The following is a 22,590-nucleotide window of genomic DNA, read 5'->3' as shown; positions in this document are numbered from 1 at the left end:
TCTTTGGAATTTATTATGGGAAAATAATTTCATATTTCTCTTTGATTCTTCTAATAGTTGTACTCTTAACAACCTCATATTCATGAAATTCATAAGGTTTCTTTTTAGCATGAAATTTTGGATGCAGCTCAAGTGATGAAAAACTTCTCACATTCAATATAACCTCCTAGATTTTATCCAGAATAAATTATCTTAAGTTTAGTAAGTGCTGAGCAGTGACAGGAGGCATTTCTACATTTATTACTTCTATAGGATATTCCTTTCATATGAATTCACTAATGATGTTAATAACAACTATAGGTAATATTTACAGAAAACATGCTTTGTGGCTATTTTTCCAAGTATTAACTACTCACTCCTCACAACAATTCTATTACATGATGTAGCAGGCTGACTCTGAATTGGCCCCAGTGGTCCCTTCCTCCTGGTATTCATACTCTTGTGTAAGCCTGTTCCCTTGAGTGTAGGGTGGCCTAGTTCCTTGCTTCTAACCAAAAGAAAATAGCAAAGGTGATGAAATAATGTCATTTCAATGATTAGATTACACAAGATGATAGCTTCTTTGATGCTAGCAGCCTCTTGCTTCCTTGGCTTGCACACTCTGAAGTAAGCAGCCACCTTGAAGAGGCCCATGTAGCAAGGAACTGAAGTCAGACTTTAGCCAACAGCCAGCTAGAAACTGAGGACCTCAGCGCAACAGCCCTCAGTGAATTAATTTGGTCAACAACCACATGAGGTTGGAAGTGGATCCCTTCCCCAGCTGAGCCTTCCGATGAGACTCAGCCATGGTTGAAATCTTGATTTTAGCCTTGTGAGAGGCCCTGAAGCAGAGGACCCAACTAAGTTATGCCTAGACTCCTGACCCACAGAAACTGAGATAATGTGTATTATTTTAAGCTACTAAGTTTGTGGTAATTTATTACACAGCAATAAATAACTAATATACATAAGTACTACTATCACCATTTTACAAGTGAGCAAAATGAGGCACAGAAATTTAAGTACCTTATCTAATAACACGCTGGTAATAAAGGGGTGAAATGGCAATAATGATAGATAAGGCTGAAGATTTTCCTGCATTCATTATACTATTTCCTCATATAAATTTGCTGAAGATAAACAATGTTTGAATGGTGGTGGAAGGTTTTAAAGCAACAATTTTTTCTGAAATATAAACTTTTTAATGCTGAGGTATGAGCATGAAATAAATTTTCTCAAAAATGAATTTTCTGATGTTCTGTAACATAATGTACATTTGAAAGCCTTCTTGTATTAAATTCCATTATGAATTTTCTGATGCTGAGTAAGGTGTGAATGTTGTCTAAAGGCCTTCTTACATTCCTTACATTTGTAGGGTTTCTCACCAGTATGAATTCTCTGGTGTTGAGTAAGAAAAGAATAAAGTCTAAAAGCTTTACCACATTCCTTACATTCATAAGGTTTCTCTCCAGTATGAATACTCTGATGTTGAGTAAGCTGTGAGAGCAATCTAAAAGGCTTTCTACATTCCTTACATTCATAAGGTTTCTCACCAGTATGAATACTCTGATGTTGAGTAAGTTGTGAGAGTAGTCTAAAGGCCTTCCCACATTCTTCACATTCATAAGGTCTCTCACCAATATGAATGCTCTGATGGGAAATAAGTTGTGAGTAACTACTAAAGGTCTTCCAACATTCCATACATTCATAGGGTTTCTCACGAGTATGAATTCTCTGATGGCGAACAAGTTGTTGCCTTAATCTAAAAGTCTTCCCACATTCTTTACATTCATAGGGTTTCTCACCAGTATGAATACTCTGATGGACAGTAAGCTGTTGGCATATTCTAAAAGCTTTTCCACATTCCTTACATTCATAGGGTTTCTCCCCAAAATGAATTTTCTGATGTATTCTAAGGTCTGGACCACATACGAAGGCCTTCCCACATTCCTTACACTCATAGAGCTTCTCAGAAGTATGAAGTCTCTGATGTCGAGTAAGGTGTGTACACTGCCTAAAAGTCTTCCCACATGCCTTACATTCATAGGGCTTCTCACCAGTGTGAATTCTCTGATGTCGAGCAAGCTGCTGATGTACTCTAAAGGCCTTTCCACATTCCTTACATTCATAGGGCTTTTCACCAGTATGAAGTCTCTGATGTTGAGTAAGTTCTTGGAGGACTGTAAAGGCCTTCCCACATTCCTTACATTCATAGGGTTTCTCACCAGTATGAAGTTTGTGATGTCTAATAAGGTGTGCACGCTGTCTAAAGGCCTGCCCACATTCTTTACATTTGTAAGGTTTTTCACCAGTATGAATTCTCAGGTGTTGACTAAGTGTTGAGCGACGAATAAAGGTCTTCCTACATTCCTTACATTCATATAACTTTTCTCCATTATGAATTCTCTGATACTCAGCAAGAAGATTATGCCTTTTGTAAGTGGACATTTTTTCAGAAGCAATTTTCACTTGCCCAAAATATCCCTCTTGTGGTTCCTTTTGCCCCTCAATCTTGCTTTTGCATTCCCAATCATTTCTAAAAATGGAGTCCTGAAGGCCATAGCTTTTAATTCTTTCCATTATCTCCCACTGGAATGAATATATTTCATAAATGTCCTTTTCTGGAGATAAAGTATTGGTCCTGTATCTGGACTCCAAGTCTGAAAGAAAACAAGAAAGCAAATACACGCTGTTTTCCGGTTCCAGAAGAAAGAAAACTATCCAGAAATAAAAAGCACCTAAAATAATGCCTATTACTGAAACTGAGCAGGACCCTGTGGGGCTCCTGGGCACGGAAGCCTTTCTGTGTCCCCCATTTCTTTGTTTGCAGGGAACAGACTCCAGCCTCCATGACCATCCCTGAGTTCCAAAGGGCAGATTTGAACAGCTGCTAATCAGGGAAGGGAGGGGATGCACAAACAAGGAAGGAGCAGTCAAGAAACAACAGTACAGCCTTGTGGGGGGGAGGTCCTGGTTCCACCTCAAGGGGTACACATAACAGTAACTTTGAGCTCTTCTGCAGAACTAAAACCCCTACCAAACGGAAGACGTTCCAGAGAGAAAGTCACAGTTTGATAACCTCGAGAAGCTCATCAGGAGACAACCTGAGGCCAGATTAAAGGAATACAGGCCCTGCACACACTGTGATCCTTATCAGCAACCCCACCCTTGAACCACTGCTATAAAACTCCTCACCAAATCCTCCTGGGTTGGGACACACAGTTTTTGAGGCACTAGCCTGCTGTGTCCCCCTTTGCCTGGCAAAGCAATAAAGCTATTCTTTTCTACTTCACCCAAAACTCCATCTCCGAGATTCAATTCGGCACTGGTGCACAAAGGCTGAATTTTCAGCATCATTACCAGTGAATGGATTAGACATCTCTAGAAGATAGGCATTCCTGCTACAATAACACATATGTGTACCTAAAAAAACCTATCTTCTGTAAAATTACACACCAAAAATTAGAGTTTATGGGGAAAACAGGGCTGGAGAAGAACACTCAAATCTATGCAATTTTATTGGCAGAGCACTAACAAATATAATAATTGATATCTCAAGAGATAACCTGAAAGGCAGCTCAACACAGCTGAAGGCTGCATCATGGATATTAAAATGCACACACAAAAAACTGAAAACACTGGATTTCAGGTGCTGAGACATTGTACATGAAAATAAAGCCCTGAGCCAGTGAGGCTACCATTAAGATGGAAATAGGAATGAAGTGAAACCTGTCATCAGCTAGGAGACATGCAAGGTTGATGGTATCCATGTCTGGGGAGGGAGCCCTGAATGTAGGCATTTATTATTAATTTTCTTAATATAGAGGTGTAAGGGCTCTTAACAATAAAGTATCAAATTAAAGGCTTTTCCCTTTCCTGATGAATGTTATAAATCTATTTCTACTATTCTGGCAGAATAGTACTATTCTACTATTCAACTAGGAAAATTACCTGTGAAACAACTAAGTTCCACATTATACTGATATCATTCTCCACTTCATATCATTACTAAGCTAATTTGTATTACAGATTATTAACTGTATTATGGAACAGACTATATTCTCATACATTTCAAAACAAGGCAAAGGAAACAGAGAATAAAGAAAGTTCAGGAATGGAGGTGAGGTTGGTGATTAGGGAAACAAGGTAAATCAGTGGAGGCCTGATTTAAGTGTGTGTAAGAATCACCTAAAGGTCTGTTAAAACTATACAGAGATATGTTTGACTGAAACAAGATCTACAGGACTAGTTCCTGCACGTTTTTGTTTTGTTCTTATTTATATCTGACAATAAATGACCATTACTGATCAATGTTTGAGTCTCTCTACTTAAACGTTTTTAATGATTTCTCTTTACAATTAGAAAAAAATAGAAATACCTGAGCATGAATAATAAGGCTTCTGCTTATCAACTCCTCTCCCATTTACTCTCTCTGTTCATGCCATAAAGGCCTCTTTTCAGCTCACAAAATGCACTGTTTAATGTTTAATGCAACTGTTGCCATTAAATAGGGCTCTTGACAGGTTGCTCCTTCTTTGAGACATCCTCTGACTTTGCGTGGTTGACTTCTCTTCATCCTCAGATCTCTAATCAAAAATCACTTCTTCAGAAAAGATATTCCTGTTGATCCTATTTAAGTCTAAGCACTTTATGCTCTATCCCAGCAACGTGTTGCTCGTCTCTATAACACTTTTCTCAATTTTGGAATAACATATTTATTAATTTTCTCACTTGTTATTTTGTTAGTCTCTTACCCCTAAGTTTTCCCAGTGGCAGAAACGATTCTAAGTTCACTTACTATTGAATAAGCAACCTCAAATTCACAATAGATGTTACTCATTTAATTCCCACAATTATGTAATCACTAACAAATATGTATATCTGTCTCTAATCTTTTTTTTTTTTATTTTATTTCTGGCTGAGTTGGGTCTTCGTTGCTGCGCGCGGGCTTTCTCTAGTTGCAGTGAGCAGGGGCTACTCTTTGTTGTGGTGCGTGGGCTTCTCATTGCAGTGGCTTCTCTTGCTGCGGAGCACAGGCTCTAGGCATGCGGGCTTCAGGAGTTGTGGCATGCAGGCATCAGTAATTGTGGCACATGGGCTCAGTAGTTGTGGCTCGTGGGCTGTAGAGTGCAGGCTCAGTAGTTGTGGTGCATGGGCCTAGCTGCTCCACAGCATGTGGGATCTTCCCAGACCAGGGCTCAAACCAGTGTCCCCTGCACTGGCAGGTGGATTCTTAACCACTGCACCACCAGGGAGGCCCTGCCTCTAATCTTTTATACTGTACTACAATGACTTGCTTATCTCCACCAGAGTTCATACGATTACTACATCAGTGCTACATTTACTCAAACACTTGCTCCTCCATATCTTCCCTAGGTGCTCCTCTCCAATCCCACATAGCCGCAGCAACTTTCATACTTCCCAGAGAACGATCTCAAATATTTTTCAATCATGCTAATATTGACAGGCTTATTAAATCCTGAGCAAAAAGGCATGTGTAGATATTGAGTACAGCAGAATGGCTGTCAACTATGGAATGGGATTTGGTATCACCTGAGTGCAAGAGAGTAAAAATAAAGGCTATGTTAGATGTGAGCATGAAGACAGTGACCCAGATGGGGGACTTGAGTGAAGAATATCTAAATGCAAATGAAGTAAGAAAAGAGATGGGAGGAGATGGGATAGGAGAGATAGGAAAGTATTTTTCTGCGACTACAGTATAAATGTATAAAACTGTTGAAATGACTCAAATCATAGCCTGATCACTGTGAAACAAAATGAGAAATAAAATCATAAAACCAAGAGACATCTTCACTTCCGAATTTTAAAACTATTTACTAAATTTAAAAAATTGAAGAATTTCTAGAATATTGAAAACACCACATTATCAAGAATCTATGAAATATAGCTACAGATCTTAGAAGAAAATTCATCAATACATTTAAATACTTAGAGCAACAGATATGAAAGAAAAAAATATATGAGTATCCCACTCAAAAGTTAAGAACAACAAAATATACTGAGGAACCCAGGAGAGAATAAATTAAAATAAATGCAGAATTTCATTAATTAGATAACAGAAAAATAATGAAATTAATATGCAAGTGAAAAACCCAGGTTGTTTGAAAAAAATTAAATGAAATATATTAACCATCTGCTAAGATAATAAGAAAAAACAGGAGGGACTTCCCTGGTGGCACAGCAGTTAAGAATCTGCCTGCCAATGCAGGGGACACAGGTTCGATCCCTGGTCCGGGAAGATCCTACATGCCATGGAGCAACTAAGCCCGTGCACTGCAACTACTGAGCCTGCGCTCTGGAGCCCACGAGCCACAACTACTGAGTCTGCGCGCCTAGAGCCTGTGCTCTGCAACAAGAGAAGCCACCGCAACGAGAAGCCCATGCACCGCAACGAAGAGTAGCCCCCGCTCGCCACAGCTAGAGAAAACCCACGCACAGCTACAAAGACCCAACACAGCCAAAAATAATAAATTAAAAAAAAATTTTTTTTAAAGAAAAAAAATAAAGCATTCAAACAAAATAAAAAATAGCAACTAGGTATCAGAGCACATCTTGCAAGCAGAAGCACTGACTACCTTTGTTCTGGACTATCATTTTGAGAATGTTTGTATAACAAATACACTTGGAAGGTAGAAATACTCTCTGTAAATCAACATACAGGTTTGCTAACTGTTCAAAATAATAAAGGTAGTATCTCCCTCAAAGCAAAGGTCATGCGTGTGTATTGCCCATTATGAAAGATTTGGGTTCTCTAAACTCCAGGTCCTCTCCCATAAGGCAGCTCACTGAATGTTCAGGTATCTACCTGGACCATCCGTATCCCCCCCATGGAACTTGTGGGCAAAGAGGAACAAGGCAAATATGTTGATGTTCATGCTGCTTGTTGTGCTTTGAGCAATAAAATCCTTTGCCTTTGGCTTAGGAGTCTTGTGTCTTCTGCCAGCAACCATGACACTGCTGTAGGCTACTTGTTAGCTTGCAAGTAGGGTAAAATTTCAGACCCTTTACACTTCTTGACACTAACAAATTATTAATAAAACAGAATATTTTGAAAATCGTAAGGAACTACTATGGCAATAAAGAGTAATTTTCTAAGAAAATACAGAGAAAGTAGTCAAAGACCTTCTCCAAAAACTATCTTGAAGATTATCAAAACTTTAGAAAGCATGTAGCCCAATATTTAAAGTAGCCCAGCATGTTAAAAAAAAGAAAAAAATTCTAAGTTATTTAAAAATTTTTATTTATTTTATTTTTGGCTGCGTTGGGTCTTCGTTGTTGCACGTGGTCTTTCTCTAGTCGCGGCAAGCAGTGGCTACTCTTCGTTGCAGTGTGCAGGCTTCTCATTGTTCTTGTTGCAGAGCACGGGCTCTAGGCGCTCAGGCTTCAGTAGTTGTGGCTCGCAGGCTCAGTAGTTGTGGCTCACAGGCTCTAGAGCGCAGGCTTAGTAGTTGTGGCGCATGGGCTTAGTTGCTCCGTGGCATGTGGGATCTTCCTGGACCAGGGATCGAACCCGTGTCCCCTACAGCGGCAGGTGGATTCTTAACCACTGTGCCACCAGGGAAGCCCCCCAAATTATTTTTAAGTGAGTTTAAAAATGAAATCTAAACCTAGTAAAGGAAAGCTATATGCCAATATCACTTATAAAAATTCATTCCAAAACTCATAGCACACTAAAAGAAAATATATCATAACTAACTGTGGCTTACCCTGAGAATGGAAGGGCAGTTCAACATTAGTAAATCTACTAAAAAATTTATAATATTAATTATTCTTTTTTTAAATTTATTTTTATTTTATTTTATTTTTTTGGCCACACGGCATGTGGAATCTTAGTTACCTGACCAGGGATTGAACCCACGCCCCCTGCATTGGAAGCATGGAGTCTTAACCACTGGACTGTCAAGGAAATCCCTATAATATTAATTATTCTATTAAAATTATACACTTATTTCTGAAGTCACTGGAAAGCCATCTGACATTAACTCAACACTCATCATTTATAAAAAAGCACTCAAAATAAAAGGAATACACAGTTACTTCCTTAACATGATAAAAAATACATTTCTTAGCCCAAAAGCTAGATTTAACCTAGTGGAGAAACACTGGGAGCATGAGGAGACTTAGGAACTGTTCTAACAATTGATTGTGGTGGTAGTTACATAACTATATACATTTATTAAAATGCCTAAAACTGGATACTAAAAAGAGTGAATTTTAATGTATGTCAATTATATATTCATCAATAAACTGAACTTTTTAAAGTATTTTAAAAATGTAAACACAAAAAAGATGCAGATTCCCACTAACTTATAAAAATAATGCAATCCTCAGGGAGTATGTGGAAAATTTCTGTACCTTCCATTCAATTTTGCTGTGAACGGAGACTGTCTATGAATGAAGTCTATTTCAAAAAAATGAGTGTGAAGTGTCTTGTCCCGCTAACTCACCTATATTCTACTTCTTTTTTCTGGTTCTGAAATATTTAATTATGAACTCTAAAAGTCATTTTTCTTTTTGCCCAAACTCTGTTCCAAAAATTAATTTGTAATGGCTTTCTTTAGTCACCAGATTATCACCTAGAATGGAAAAAGCCTGTAGGTCAGAGATATAAGTGGCCTAATGCAATGCAATAATGCTACAGTGATTCGAATTAAGGATCAACACTACACTTTAAATCCATTTGTGTAAATGGCTTTTAAGTATATGGTTTATTTTTTAAAAATTTTTTATTAATTAATTATTTTTGGCTGCCTTGGGTCTTCATTGCTGTGAGCGGGCTTTCTCTAGTTGCGGCGAGCGGGGGCTACTCTTTGTTGCGGTGTGCGGGCTCCTCATTGTGGTGGCTTCTCTTATTGTGGACCACGGGCTCTAGGCGTGTTGGCTTCAGAGGTTGTGGCATGTGGGCTCAGTAGTTGTGGTACACAGGCTTAGTTGCCCCGCGGCATGTGGGATCTTCCCGGACCAGGGCTCGAACCCGTGTCCCCTGCATTGGCAGGTGAATTCTAAACCACTGAGCCATCAGGGAAGCCCTTAAGTATATGTTTTTAAAGGATTAGCGAAATATTTTTGTTTGGGGCTTTCTACACAAATACATAGGTACCACTGATAAACTGGGGTAGCTCACGCCCTAAATCCAGGTCAACCTCCACGAGATTACACTATGCAGTCCCTATTTATTAGGTAACACAAGCAGACCCCAAAACATGGAAAGTCTGGAGGATGTCTCAGCAGGGCAACCAAAGAGATCAGGATATGACTCCACCTGAGCTGCAAAATTCTGAGACCTCCTGGATGAAGTGCTGCTCCTGCTTTGGAGAAAGCAGCTTTCAGAGAAATCAGCACCATGTGGTTCCTTCCTGAGAGATCCCAAAAGCATAAGAGGGGTGGCCATAAGGTGGCTTGCAGTTTTAACTGATACTCTGTGATTCTGAATCCCAGTGGAAAATTCTACTCAACAAGCGGAAGAAGAAAATAATTTATTCTCCTCTAGAACTAGAAAGTTAGTCTTTTATCAGAATAATATGCCAGTCAAATGATTGACTTCTTTCTTATAATGCTCCTTAGAAATGCAATCTTGCTGTAAGATCCAACATTTTATGCAAACAGAGAGGTAGAATGAAATTAATGCAATCCAAATTAAAAATACCAATGAATTTTTTTTCTAGAATTAGACATGTTAATTCAAAAATCCATATGGAGAAATAACCAAGAATTTTTTAAAAACTGGAAAAGAAGAGTAATAAGAAGGGAATACCCCAAAGGTTAGTAGAGGCACACTAAAAAGCTCCAGTAATTATAGAGGGACTTCCCTGGTGGTCCAGTGGTAAACAATCCACCTTCCAATGCAGGGGATGCAGGTTTGATCCCTGGTCAGGGAACTAAGATACCACATGCCACGGGGCAACTAAGACTGTGCACCACAACTACTGAGCTCGTGCGCCTCAACTAGAGAGCCCGTGTGTCACTAACTACAGAGCCCACACGCTCTGGAGCCTGCGCGCCACAACTACAGAGCCCACGTACCCTGCAGCCTGCGCACCACAACTAGAGAGAAGCCCAAGTGCCACAACAAAGAGCCTGCGTGCCACCAAAAAAAGATCCCGCATGCCTCAACGAAGATCCTGTGTGCCTGCAACTAAGACCCGACGCAACCAAAATAAATACATATTTAAATAAATAAATAAATAAATAAATAAAATAATACTGACACTGATGACAAAAAACTGCATTAAAATATTTTTAAAATTTCAGGTTAAACATATTGTTGAGAAGCAAGAAGAACTACAATCCTGCAGCCTGTGAAACAAAAACCACATTCACAGAAAGATAGACAAGATGAAAAGGCAGAGGGCTATGTACCAGATGAAGGAACAAGATAAAACCCCAGAAAAAAACTAAATGAAGTGGAGATAGGCAACCTTCCAGAAAAAGAATTCAGAATAATGATAGTGAAGATGATCCAGGACCTTAGAAAAAGAATGGAGGCAAAGATCGAGAAGATACAAGAAATGTTTAACAAAGATCTAGAAGAATTAAAGAACAAACAAACAGAGACGAACAATATAATAATTGAAATGAAAAATACACTAGAAGGAATCAATAGCAGAATAACTGAGGCAGAAGAACAGATAAGTGACCTGGAAGACAGAATGGTAGAATTCACTGCTGTGGAACAGAATAAAGAAAAAAGAATGAAAAGAAATGAAGATAGCCTCAGAGACCTCTGGGACAACATTAAACACAACAAAATTCGCATTATAGGGGTCCCAGAAGGAGAAGAGAGACAGAAAGAACTCGAGAAAATATCTGAAGAGATTATAGTTGAAAACTTCCCCAACATGGGAAAGGAAATAGCCACCCAAGTCCAGGAAGCGCAGAGAGTCCCATACAGGGTAAACCCAAGGAGAAACATGCCAAGACACATAGTAATCAAATTGGCAAAAATTAAAGACAAAGAAAAATTATTGAAAGCAGCAAGGGAAAAATGACAAATAACATACAAGGGAACTCCCATAAGGTTAACAGCTGATTTCTCAGCAGAAACTCTACAAGCCAGAAGGGAGTGGCATGATATACTTAAACTGATGAAAGGGAAGAGCCTCCAACCAAGATTACTCTACCCGGCAAGGATCTCATTCAGATTCAATGGAGAAATCAAAAGCTTTACAGACAAGCAAAAGCTAAGAGAATTCAGCACCACCAAACCAGCTCTACAACAAATGCTAAAGGAACTTCTGTAAGTGGGAAACACAAGAGAAGAAAAGGACCTACAAAAACAAACCCAAAACAATTAAGAAAATGGTCATAGGAAATACATATCGATAATTACCTTAAATGTGAATGGATTAAATGCTCCAACCAAAAGACACAGGCTTGCTGAATGGATACAAAAACAAGACTCATATATATGCTGTCTAAAAGAGACCCACTTCAGACCTAGGGACACATACAGACTGAAAGTGAGGGGATGGAAAAAGATATTCCATGCAAATGGAAATCAAAAGAAAGCTACAGTAGCAATACTCATACCAGATAAAATAGACTTTAAAATAAAGAATGTTACAAGAGACAAGGAAGGACACTACATAATGATCAAGGGATCAATCCAAGAAGAAGATATAACAATTATAAATATATATGCACCCAACACAGGAGCACCTCAATACATAAGGCAACTGCTAACAGCTGTTAAAAAGAGGAAATCGACAGTAACACAGTAATACTGGGGGAGCTTAACACCTCACTTACGCCAATGGACAGATCATCCAAACAGAAAATTAATAAGGAAACACAAGTTTTAAATGACACAATAGACCAGATAGATTTAATTGATATTTATAGGACATTCCATCCAAAAACAGCAGATTACACTTTCTTCTAAAGTGTGCATGGAACATTCTCCAGGATAGATCACATCTTGGGTCACTAATCAAGCCTCAGGAAATTTAAGAAAATTGAAATCATATCAAGCATCTTTTCTGACCACAATGCTATGAGATTAGAAATGAATTACAGGGAAAAAAAAGTAAAAAAAACCAAACACATGGAGGCTAAACAATACGTTACTAAATAACCAAGAGATCACTGAAGAAATCAAACAGGAAATCAAAAAATACCTAGAGACAAATGACAATGAAAACAGGACGATCCAAAACCTATGGGATGCGGCAAAAGCAGTTCTAAGAGGGAAGTTTATAGCTATACAAGCCTACCTCAAGAAACAAGAAAAATCTCAAATAAACAATCTAAACCTACACAAAAAGGAACTAGAGAAAGAAGAACAAACAAAACTCAAAGTTAGCAGAAGGAAAGAAATCATAAAGATCAGAGCAGAAATAAATGAAATAGAAACAAAGAAAACAATAGCAAGGATCAATAAAACTAAAAGCTGGTTCTTAAAAGAAAAAGAAAAAAAGCTGGTTCTTTGAGAAGATAAAGAAAATTGATAAACCATTAGCCAGACTCATCAAGAAAAAAAGGAAGAGGACTCAAATCAATAAAATTAGAAATGAAAAAGGAGAAGTTACAACAGACACCGCAGAAATACAAAGCATCCTAAGAGACTACTACAAGCAACTCTGTGCCAATAAAATGGACAACATGGAAGAAATGGACAAATTCTTAGAAAGGTATAACCTTCCAAGACTGAACCAGGAAGAAATAGAAAATATGAACAGACCAATCACAAAGAATGAAATTGAAACTGTGATTAAAAATCTTCTAACAAACAAAAGGCCAGGACCAGATGGCTTCACAGGTGAATTCTATCAAACATTTAGAGAAGAGCTAACACCCATCCTTCTCAAACTCTTCCAAAAAAGTGCGGAGGAAGGAACACTCCCAAACTCATTCTATGAGGCCACCATCACCCTGATACCAAAACCAGACAAAGATACTACAAAAAAAGAAAATTACAGACCAATATCACTGATGAATATAGATGCAAAAATCCTCAACAAAATACTAGCAAACAGAATCCAGCAACACGTTAAAAGGATCATACACCATGATCAAGTGAGATTTATCCCAGGGATGCAAGAATTCTTCAATATATGCAAATCAATCAATGTGATACACCATATTAACAAATTGAAGAACAAAAACCATATGATCATCTCAACAGATGCAGAAAATGCTTTTGACAAAATTCAACACCCATTTATGATAAAAACTCTCCAGAAAGTGGGTATAGAGGGAACCTACCTCAACATAATAAAGGCCATAGATGACAAACCCACAGCAAACATCATTCTCCATGGGGAAAAACTGAAAGCATTTCCTCTAAGATCAGGAACAAGACAAAGATGTCCACTCTCACCACTATTATTCAACATAGTTTTGGAAGTCCTAGCCACGGCAATCAGAAAAGAAAAAGAAACAAAAGGAATATAAATTGGAAAAGAAGAAGTAAAACTGTCACTGTTTGCAGATGCCATGATACTATACATAGAGAATTCTACAGATGCCACCAGAAAACTACTAGAGCTAATCAATGAATCTGGTAAAGTTGCAGGATACAAAATTAATGCACAGCAATCTCTTGCATTCCTATACACTAATGATGAAAAATCTGAAAGAGAAATTAAGGAAACACTCCCATTTACCACTGCAACAAACAGAATAAAATACCTAGAAATAAACCTACCGAGGGAAACAAAAGACCTGTATGCAGAAAACTATAAGACACTGATGGAAGAAATTAAAGATGATACCAACAGATGGAGAGATATACCATGTTCTTAGACTGGAAGAATCAATATTGTGAAAATGACTATACTACCCAAAGCAATCTACAGATTGAAAGCAATCCCTATCAAATTACCAATGGCATTTTTTACGGAACTAGAAAAAAAAAATCTTAAAATTTGTATGGAGACACAAAAGACCCCGAATAGCCAAAGCAGTCTTGAGGGAAAAAAACGGAGCTGGAGGAATCAGACTCCCTGACTTCAGACTATACTACAAAGCTACAGTAATCAAAACAATATGGTACTGGCACAAAAACAGAAATACAGATCAATGGAACAAGATAGAAAGCCCAGAGATAAACCCACGCATCTATGGTCAACTAATCTATGACAAAGGAGGCAAGGATATACAAAGGAAGCAAGGATATACAATGGAGAAAAGACAGTCTCTTCAATAAGTGGTGCTGGGAAAACTGGACAGCTACATGTAAAAGAATGAAATTAGAACACTCCCTAACACCATACACAAAAATAAACTCAAAATGGATTATAGACCTAAATGTAAGACCGGACACTATAAAACTCTCAGAGGAAAACACAGGAAGAAAACTCTTTGACATAAATCACCACAAGATTTTTTTTGATCAACCTCCCAGAGTAATGGAAATAAAAACAAAAATAAACAAATGGGACCTAATGAAACTTAAAAGCTTTTGCACAGCAAAGGAAACCATAAACAAGACGAAAAGACAGCCCTCAAAATGGGAGAAAATATTTGCAAATGAATCAATGGACAAAGGATTAATCTCCAAAATATATAAACAGCTCATGCAGCTCAATAGTAAAAAAACAAACAACCCAATCCACAAATGGGCAGAAGACCTAAACAGACATTTCTCCAAAGAAGACATACAGATGGCCAAGAGGCACATGAAAAGCTGCTCAACATCACTAATTATTACAGAAATGCAAATCAAAACTACAATGAGGTATCACCTCACACCAGTTGGAATGGGCATCATCAGAAAATCTACAAACAAGAAATGCTGGAGAGGGTGTGGAGAAAAGGGAACCCTCTTGCACTGTTGGTGGGAATGTAAATTGATACAGCCACTATGGAGAACAGTATGGAGGTTCCTTAAAAAACTAAAAATAGAATTACCATATGACCCAGCAATCTCACTACTGGGCATATACCCAGAGAAAATCATAATTCAAAAAGACACATGCACCCCAATGATCATTGAAGCACTATTTACAAGAGCCAGGTCATGGAAGCAACCTAAATGCCCATCGACAGACGAATGGATAAAGATGTGGTACATATATACAATGGAATATTACTCAGCCATAAAAAGGAACGAAATTGGGTCATTTGTAGAGACGTTGATGGATCTAGAGACTGTCATACAGAGTGAAGTAAATCAGAAAGAGAAAAACAAATACCGCATGTTAACACATATATGTGGAACCTAGAAAAATGGTACAGATGAACTGGTTTGCAGGGCAGAAATTGAGACACAGATGTAGAGAACAAATGTTTGGACACCAAGGGGTGAAGCAGCGGGGGGTGGGGGGGGTGGTGTGATGAACTGGGAGATTGGGATTGACATGTATACACTGATGTGTATAAAATGGATGACTAATAAGAACCTGCTGTATAAAAAAATAAAATAAAATTCAAAAATTCAAAAAAAAATGATAAAAAATATTGTTGATAACAATATTATGTACTTAAATAAAGTAAATTAGGAGATATGTAAATTTCATTAGGCCCCATCAGCCTTTCTTGAGGAATTCAATAAAGAATAAATTAAGAAAAGCAAGAGAGACCTGGAAAGAAGAAAAAACAAAACTAAGTCATAACAATTGGTATGAGTATTGAACCTTTTTAACTCTATGACTAATATTAACAAAATGTGTTAATAATGTGAGAATTAGGGTTACAGAACATGATTTACATGTTATTTGCTCTAAAATATAGAAATACTATAAGAAGAGGTGGGAAAGGAGATTTCTGTTTCTGGCTATGACGGAGAAGCTAGTTTTAGACTAACTCACCCAAGACAACTGAAATGGTTAATTAAAATAATTGTTTGATGATAATAATTAAAAACGAAAGCAGCCAGGACTAGACAGCCAACGTCCTGGAGAGAAAGCAAATATGTTGAATTAAGCCAACACTCTGCATGGAATTTCCCCTGAGGTATTTGCTGACTCTCAAACTGAGCATCAATCACGGCAATGAAGTTAAGCAGAAAGTAACTTCTAAAAGGCTAAAGGTCCAAGTAGAGATTTTGGCAGTCTCAAAGTGCTGGGGAGACAGAAATTAGAGTCCAGATCCCCCTAAAGAGGAAGTTTCCTAATAATCATCCCAGACTTTCAGCTGAGACCCCAGAAGAGCTACAAACAGGCAGTAAACAGACTATTCTTAAATGGATGAAGTTGATCAGCCCATGCTCTGTATGCCTACCAGAGGCAAATTAAATCATCTCTGAAGAAAGACAACATATTGTTCAGAAACAGTATCATTCAGAGCCTCTAAAAATTTTCAAACACAATGTCCAGAATTTGACTATAAATAATCAGGTATAAAAGACTGGAGAAAAATGACTAAAAAACCAAGGGGTTAAGCAGACAACAGAAACAGACCCAAGCTATTCCAAAACTGTGATTAATATTCCAAGAAAACAGGGACTTCCCTGGTGGCGCAGTGGCTAAGACTCCGCGCTCCCAATGCAGGGGGCCCAGGTTCAATCCCCGGTCAGGAAACTAGATCCTACATGCATGCTGCAACTAAGAGTTCGCATGCCACAACTGAGGAGCCCGCGTGCCACAACTAATGAGCTGGTGAGCCGCAACTAAGGAGCCCATGTGCCACAACTAAGGAGCTGGGGCACCGCAAGTAAGGAGCCCTAGAGCCACAACTAATGAGCCCTGGAGCTGCAACTAAGGAGCCCACCTGCCACAATTAAGGAGCCCACATGCTGCAACTAAGGAGCCCACGAGCCACAACTAAGGAGCCCGTCTGCCACAACTAAGGCCCCACACAACCAAATAAATATTTTTCAAAAATTCCAAGAAAACAGATATAAGATGGAGAATTTAACCAGAAGTGGAATTCATTAAAAATATCCAAATAGAATTTTTATAACTTAAAAATACAATAACTAAAATTAAATATTTAACAGATAGCTTTATGGGAATTCCCTGGCAGTCCAGTGGTTAGGACTCCATGCTTTCACTGCCAAGGGCACAGGCTCAATCCCTGGTTGGGGAACTAAGATCCTGCAAGCCGCACAGAGCAGCCAAAAAAATAAATAAATTTTTTTAAAAATCCCTTTGACTAACCACAGAGCCTAAAGATTAAAAAAAAAAATTTAACAGATAGCTTTAACAGCAGATTAGACTTAGTAGAAATACTAAAGGAAGTTCTTCAGGAACAGAGAAAATGATTCTAAACAGAAGCATTACAATGCAGAAAAGAAAAAAGACCACTGTAAAAGGTATGTGTGTAGGTAAATCTAAATCAATACTGATAATATTATATAAATTAATACTCTGTGAGGATTTAAATGTATATAGAATTAAGATACATGACAACAACGGTACAAAAAGTAGAGGATACATAAAAGGAATTTAAGTGTTCTTAATATCTCTACAATATTGGGAAAGATATAAAGGAACTAATTTAAGGTACAATGTAGTCAGTGAAGAATGCATGTGTTAATCTCTAGGGCAACTAGGAAAAATAGAAGTATGTATAACTAACACACTCAAGAGGCAAAAGCTAAAATAAAAATACTTGATTAATCAAAAAATAGGCAGGAGACGGAAAAAAGGAAGAACGAACATGTTGAACAAACAGAAAACACTAGGAAGACAGTAGATTTAAACCCAAATATATAAGAAAATTACTTAAATGTAGATGTATAAAATACACCAATTAAAAGACAAAGATGCTCCTTATCTACATAGGGGGGAGGAGGCTGTGTGAGGAGTCCAATCCGGGTAAAGAGGACATCCACTTGTGGGGGGAGCCTTGTACAGGTTGTTGGGGAGTTCCAGTGAGAAGAGGAGAGGATCCAGACAGAGGAGCAGCCCAGCATCTTCTGGGAAAACCCACCATGAATCTAGTATCTGTCATTCCACCAGTACCATTCAAATTAAAACCACTATCAGGGACTTCCCTGGTGGCACAGTGGTTAAGGATCTGCCTGCCAATGCAGGGGACACAGGTTTGAGCCCTGGTCCAGGAAGATCCCACATGCCATGGAGCAACTAAGCCCACGGGCCACAACTACTGAGCCTGCACTCTAGAGCCCAGAAGCCACGTCTACTGAGCCTGCGTGCCACAACTACTGAAGCCCCCGCGCCTGGAGCCCGTGCTCCACAACAGGAGAAGCCACCGCAATGAGAAGCCCGTGCACCGCAACAAGGAGTAGCCCCCACTCGCCGCAACTGGAGAAAGCCCACGTGCAACAAGACCCAACGCAGCCATAAATAAATAAATAAATAAACAAACGAATGAATGAATGAATAAATTAAAAAAAAAAAACCACTACCATATTCCACTGGAACAAATGAAATAGCCTCCAATTGGTCTTCCTACTATCCATCTTCCACCATTCGATCTATTCTCCATAGAGTGATAATTATAAAACAGATCAGCTCATGTCATTCTCCTGCTCAGAAATCTCCAATGACTTTCTATCACACTTAAAAGTCACATGCCAGGAGTTCCCTGGTGGCCTAGGGGTTAGGATTTCAGGCTTTCACTGCTGTGGCCCGGGTTCATTCCCTGGTTGGGGAACTGAGATCCGGCAAGCAGTGCAGCAGGGCAAAAAATAAAAATAAAGTCACATGCCTTCCCCTATGACATACAAACTTCTACGCGATTTAGCCCTTGCCTGACTTTCTGACTTCATCTTGTTACTCTACTTTTCACTTACCTTTTGAATAATCATCCTGGTCTTCTTGCTGTTCCTCAAACATCAAAGCCTTTGTTCCTCCGACCCAAGACCTCTGCATTTACTGTTCCATTAGGACTGCTCTTGCTTCTTGCTTTAGATATTCATATGGTTTGAGCTCTTTTTTCATGTCTCCACTCGAATATCACCTCCACAAAAAGCCCCAACCACCCTAAAACAAACCTGTCTACACCTGCCAATTTCTATCCCTTGTTCTTCTCACTTTTCTTAATAACACTTGTCACTATATAATACTGTTTATTCATTTACTTGTTTACTTAATGTCCCTTCTCCTATTAAAATGTAAACAACAAGACTGCTGGGAACTACCACTCTTGCTCACAATTGTCCTACTGGTGTCTAGGACAGTGCTTGGTTCAGACTGGGCACACAAGTATTTGCCGAATAAATGAATGAACATATTTTTAGGCAAGCAAATATATATATACTAGTTAGACTGGAAAGAAACTGGATCCCATATAGATATTGCTATGGACCAAATTGTGTCCCTCCAAAATTATACATTTAAGCCCTGACACCCAATGTGACTGTATTTGGAGAAAGTGCTTTTAGGAGGCAATTAAGGTTAAATGAAGTAGTAAGGGTGGAGTCCTAATTCACAGGACTGGTGGGTAGAATAGGATAGGATAGGACTGGTGGTCTTACAGGAGGAAGAGAGAGATTGTGCTCTCTCTCTTCACCATGTGAGGACAGTGTGAGAACAGGGCCATCTGCAAGCCAGGAAGAGAGCCCTCGTCAGGCCCCGAGATGCTAATCTCAGACTTCTAGCCACCAGAATTATGAGAAAATACATTTCTGTTGTCTAAGTCACTCCATGGTATTTTGTTATGGCAGCCTGAGCTGCCTAATACAGATTTAGATATAGATGAATTGTAGTCATTGATCAAGAAAAAAGAGTAGCTCCTCTCTTTGTCAAATCTTTTACCTATCACCCCCAACAGGACATTTTTATTTACTTTTATTTTGAAATAACTGTAGATTCACAGGAGGTTGCAAAGAAATGTACAGGAAACTCTCATGCAGGCTTCACCCAGCCCCTTTCAATGTTAACATCTTACAAACTATAGTACAATATTCAAACCAAGAAATTACCCTTGGTATAATCCATAGGGCTTACTTAGATTTCACCAGTTATACATGCCATCACGTATGTGTATGTATATAGTTCTATGCAATTTTATCACATGTATAGCCTTGCATAACCACTACCACAATGAACATACTCAACTATATCATAACCACAAGACTCCCTTGTGTTATTCCTTTATAGCCCAACCAACTCCTCCCCTACCTACATTCCTAACCCCTGGCAACCACTAATCCATTTCCCATCTCTATAATTTTATTATTTCATAAATATTAGACAATTAGAGTCATACAGTATATAACCTTTTGTGATTGGTTTTTCTCACTCTGCGTAATTTCCTTGAGGTTCATCCAAGTCGTTGTGTGTATTAATAATGTATTCCTGGGCTTCCCTGGTGGCGCAGTGGTTAAGAATCTGCCTGCCAATGCAGGGGACACGGGTTCGAGCCCTGGTCTGGGAAGATCCCACATGCCGCAGAGCAACTAAGCCCGTGAGCCACAACTACTGAGCCTGCGCATCTGGAGCCTGTGCTCCGCAAGGGGAGAGGCCGCGACAGTGAGAGGCCCGCGCACCGCGATGAAGAGTGGCCCCCGCTCGCCACAGCTGGAGAAAGCCCTCGCACAGAAACGAAGACCCAACACAGCCAAAAATAAAATTAATTAATAATGTATTCCTTTTTGTTGGTATTATTCCATGGTATGGATGTACCTTTTACCCATTTTTTAATTGGGTTGTTCATCATTATAGTGTTGAGTTGTAGTGTAGAGACTGGATACTGGTCCTTTGTTTTACTACTATTTTCTCTCAGTCTGTGACTTACCTATTCATTTTTTTATTAGTATATTTTGATGAGACAAAGTTTTTAATTTGGATAAATTGTGACTTATCAATTTTTAATTTTTATGGTTATTGCTTTCTCCTAAGAAACCTTTGCCTACTACCAAGTCATTCCCCTATGTTTTCCTCTAAAAGCTTTATATTTCTCATATATAAAATGTATACTTAGTTCTTAAATTTTCATTTTATTTTTTATACTTAGCTTTTATATTTGGTTTTTAAGATTTTTTAATGTTTAGTTTTTATATTTATGTTTAAAATACATCTCAAATTAATTTTGGAATGAGACAGAGTTCAAGATTTTTTTCCAGCTATTCCAGCATCAGTTGTTGAAAAGACTTTCCTTTCTCCACTAGAATGCTTTGATGCCTTTGTCAATAAATAAATGACCCTTTAAGTGTACGTGAGGTCTACATCTAGGGTCTCTGTTCTGTTTGTTGATCCTTAGCCAATACCATAATGTCTTGATTATTAGAGTTTTATAATATATCTTGAAGTATCTTGAAGTCATGTAGTCTAAGTTCTATAATATGCTCTTCCTTTTTCAAGACTGTTTTAGACATGCTAAGTCCACTGCTTTTCCATATAAATTTTAGAATCAGCTTGTTAATGTCTACAAAAAAAAAAAAAAAAGGTTCCTAGGATTATGACTGGAATTGTGTTGAATCTATACAATTGACATTTTTACAATACCGAGTCCCCATCCCAAAAATGGTATCTTTCTATTCATTAGGTCTTCTTTTATTTCTCTTAGCAATGTTCCATCATTTTTATTATAGAGGTTTTACACATTTTGTCAAATTTATTCCTTAGTATTTTGTTTTTTTGACACTACTGTAAATTGACTTAATTGACTTTAATTTTTCTTAATTGACCTTAATTTTCTAATTTTTTTCACTCTTAGTTTATAATAACACAATTGATTTTTGTAGCTCAACCTTGTATCCTGTGATCTTACTGTGATCTTCACTTACTGCTTTGAGCAGCTGTTATTTTGATTCCTTACAATTTTCTAAGTATATAATTATGCCGTCTCCAAATAGTTTTACTTCTTCCTTTCTGATCTTTATAATATCTCTTATCTCTTTTTCTTGCCTTATTGCAATGCTAGAACCTTCAATACAATGTTAAGTAGAATTGGGGAGACTGGGCATCCTTGCCTTGTTCACAATCTTGGGGGAAACTCTTCAGTCAAGTATGATGAAGTTTATGATGTAGTATTTTTTCAGCAGATGTCCTTTATCAGATTGAGGAAGCTCCCCTCAGTTTCTAGTTTCCTGAGAATTTTTATCATGAATGGATGTTGAATTTTGTCATATGCTATTTTTACATCTATGGAGATGATCACATGGTTTCTCACATTTCTGTTAATATGATAAATTACACTGATTAATTTTTTAATGTTAAACTAAGCTAGGGTTTTCCTGGGATAAACCCTACTTGGTCATCATTTTTATATATTGCTGGATTTAATTTCCTGATATTTTTTAAGCATTTTACATCTATATTCACAAAGGATAGAAATTACCAAAGGGAAAAAAATTATAGACTTATATCCTTCATGAACTTAGTAAAAGAGTTATAGTAGTCTCATAAAATGAGTTGGAAGGAGTTCTTTCTTTTTCTGAAGGAATTTGTGTAATACTGTAATATTACTTCCTTAAATATTTAATAGAATTCACCAGTGAAACCATCTGGGCCTAGCATTTTCTTTCTGGAAAGACTTCTGATAATGGATTCAATTACTTTAGCAGATATGAAGTTATTCATATTTTCTTTCTTCTCTTGTGTCAGGTCTCGTAAGCTGTATTTTTCAAGGAATTTTTCCATTTCATTTAAGTTGTCAAATTTACTGGCATAAAGTTATTCATGGTATTCTCTTATTATTTTTTTAATGGCTGTAAAATGTGAAGTGAAAACCTCTCTTTCATTCCTGGTATTAGTAATTTATGTTGTCTCTCTTTCTTTCTTGATTAGTCAAGCTGGT

General features: G+C 37.9%; 1 protein-coding gene across 1 annotated transcript in view; it reads right to left on the bottom strand.

Moving 5' to 3' along the window:
* Positions 1 to 1,272: 1,272 nt before the first annotated feature.
* The window catches only part of LOC133077663 (uncharacterized), a 76,405-nt gene continuing 55,087 nt past the window's right edge, over positions 1,273 to 22,590 (bottom strand). The window contains exon 13 of the mRNA XM_061172448.1: positions 1,273 to 2,639. Within this exon, the coding sequence (XP_061028431.1) occupies positions 1,273 to 2,639 (1,367 nt within the window). The remainder of the gene's footprint in view (positions 2,640 to 22,590) is intronic.

Source organism: Eubalaena glacialis, chromosome 18 (assembly GCF_028564815.1).
Source record: "Eubalaena glacialis isolate mEubGla1 chromosome 18, mEubGla1.1.hap2.+ XY, whole genome shotgun sequence".
Lineage (NCBI taxonomy): Eukaryota > Metazoa > Chordata > Mammalia > Artiodactyla > Balaenidae > Eubalaena > Eubalaena glacialis.
Note: the sequence above shows the minus strand (reverse complement) of the source record. Positions and strands in the feature narration are given on the sequence as shown.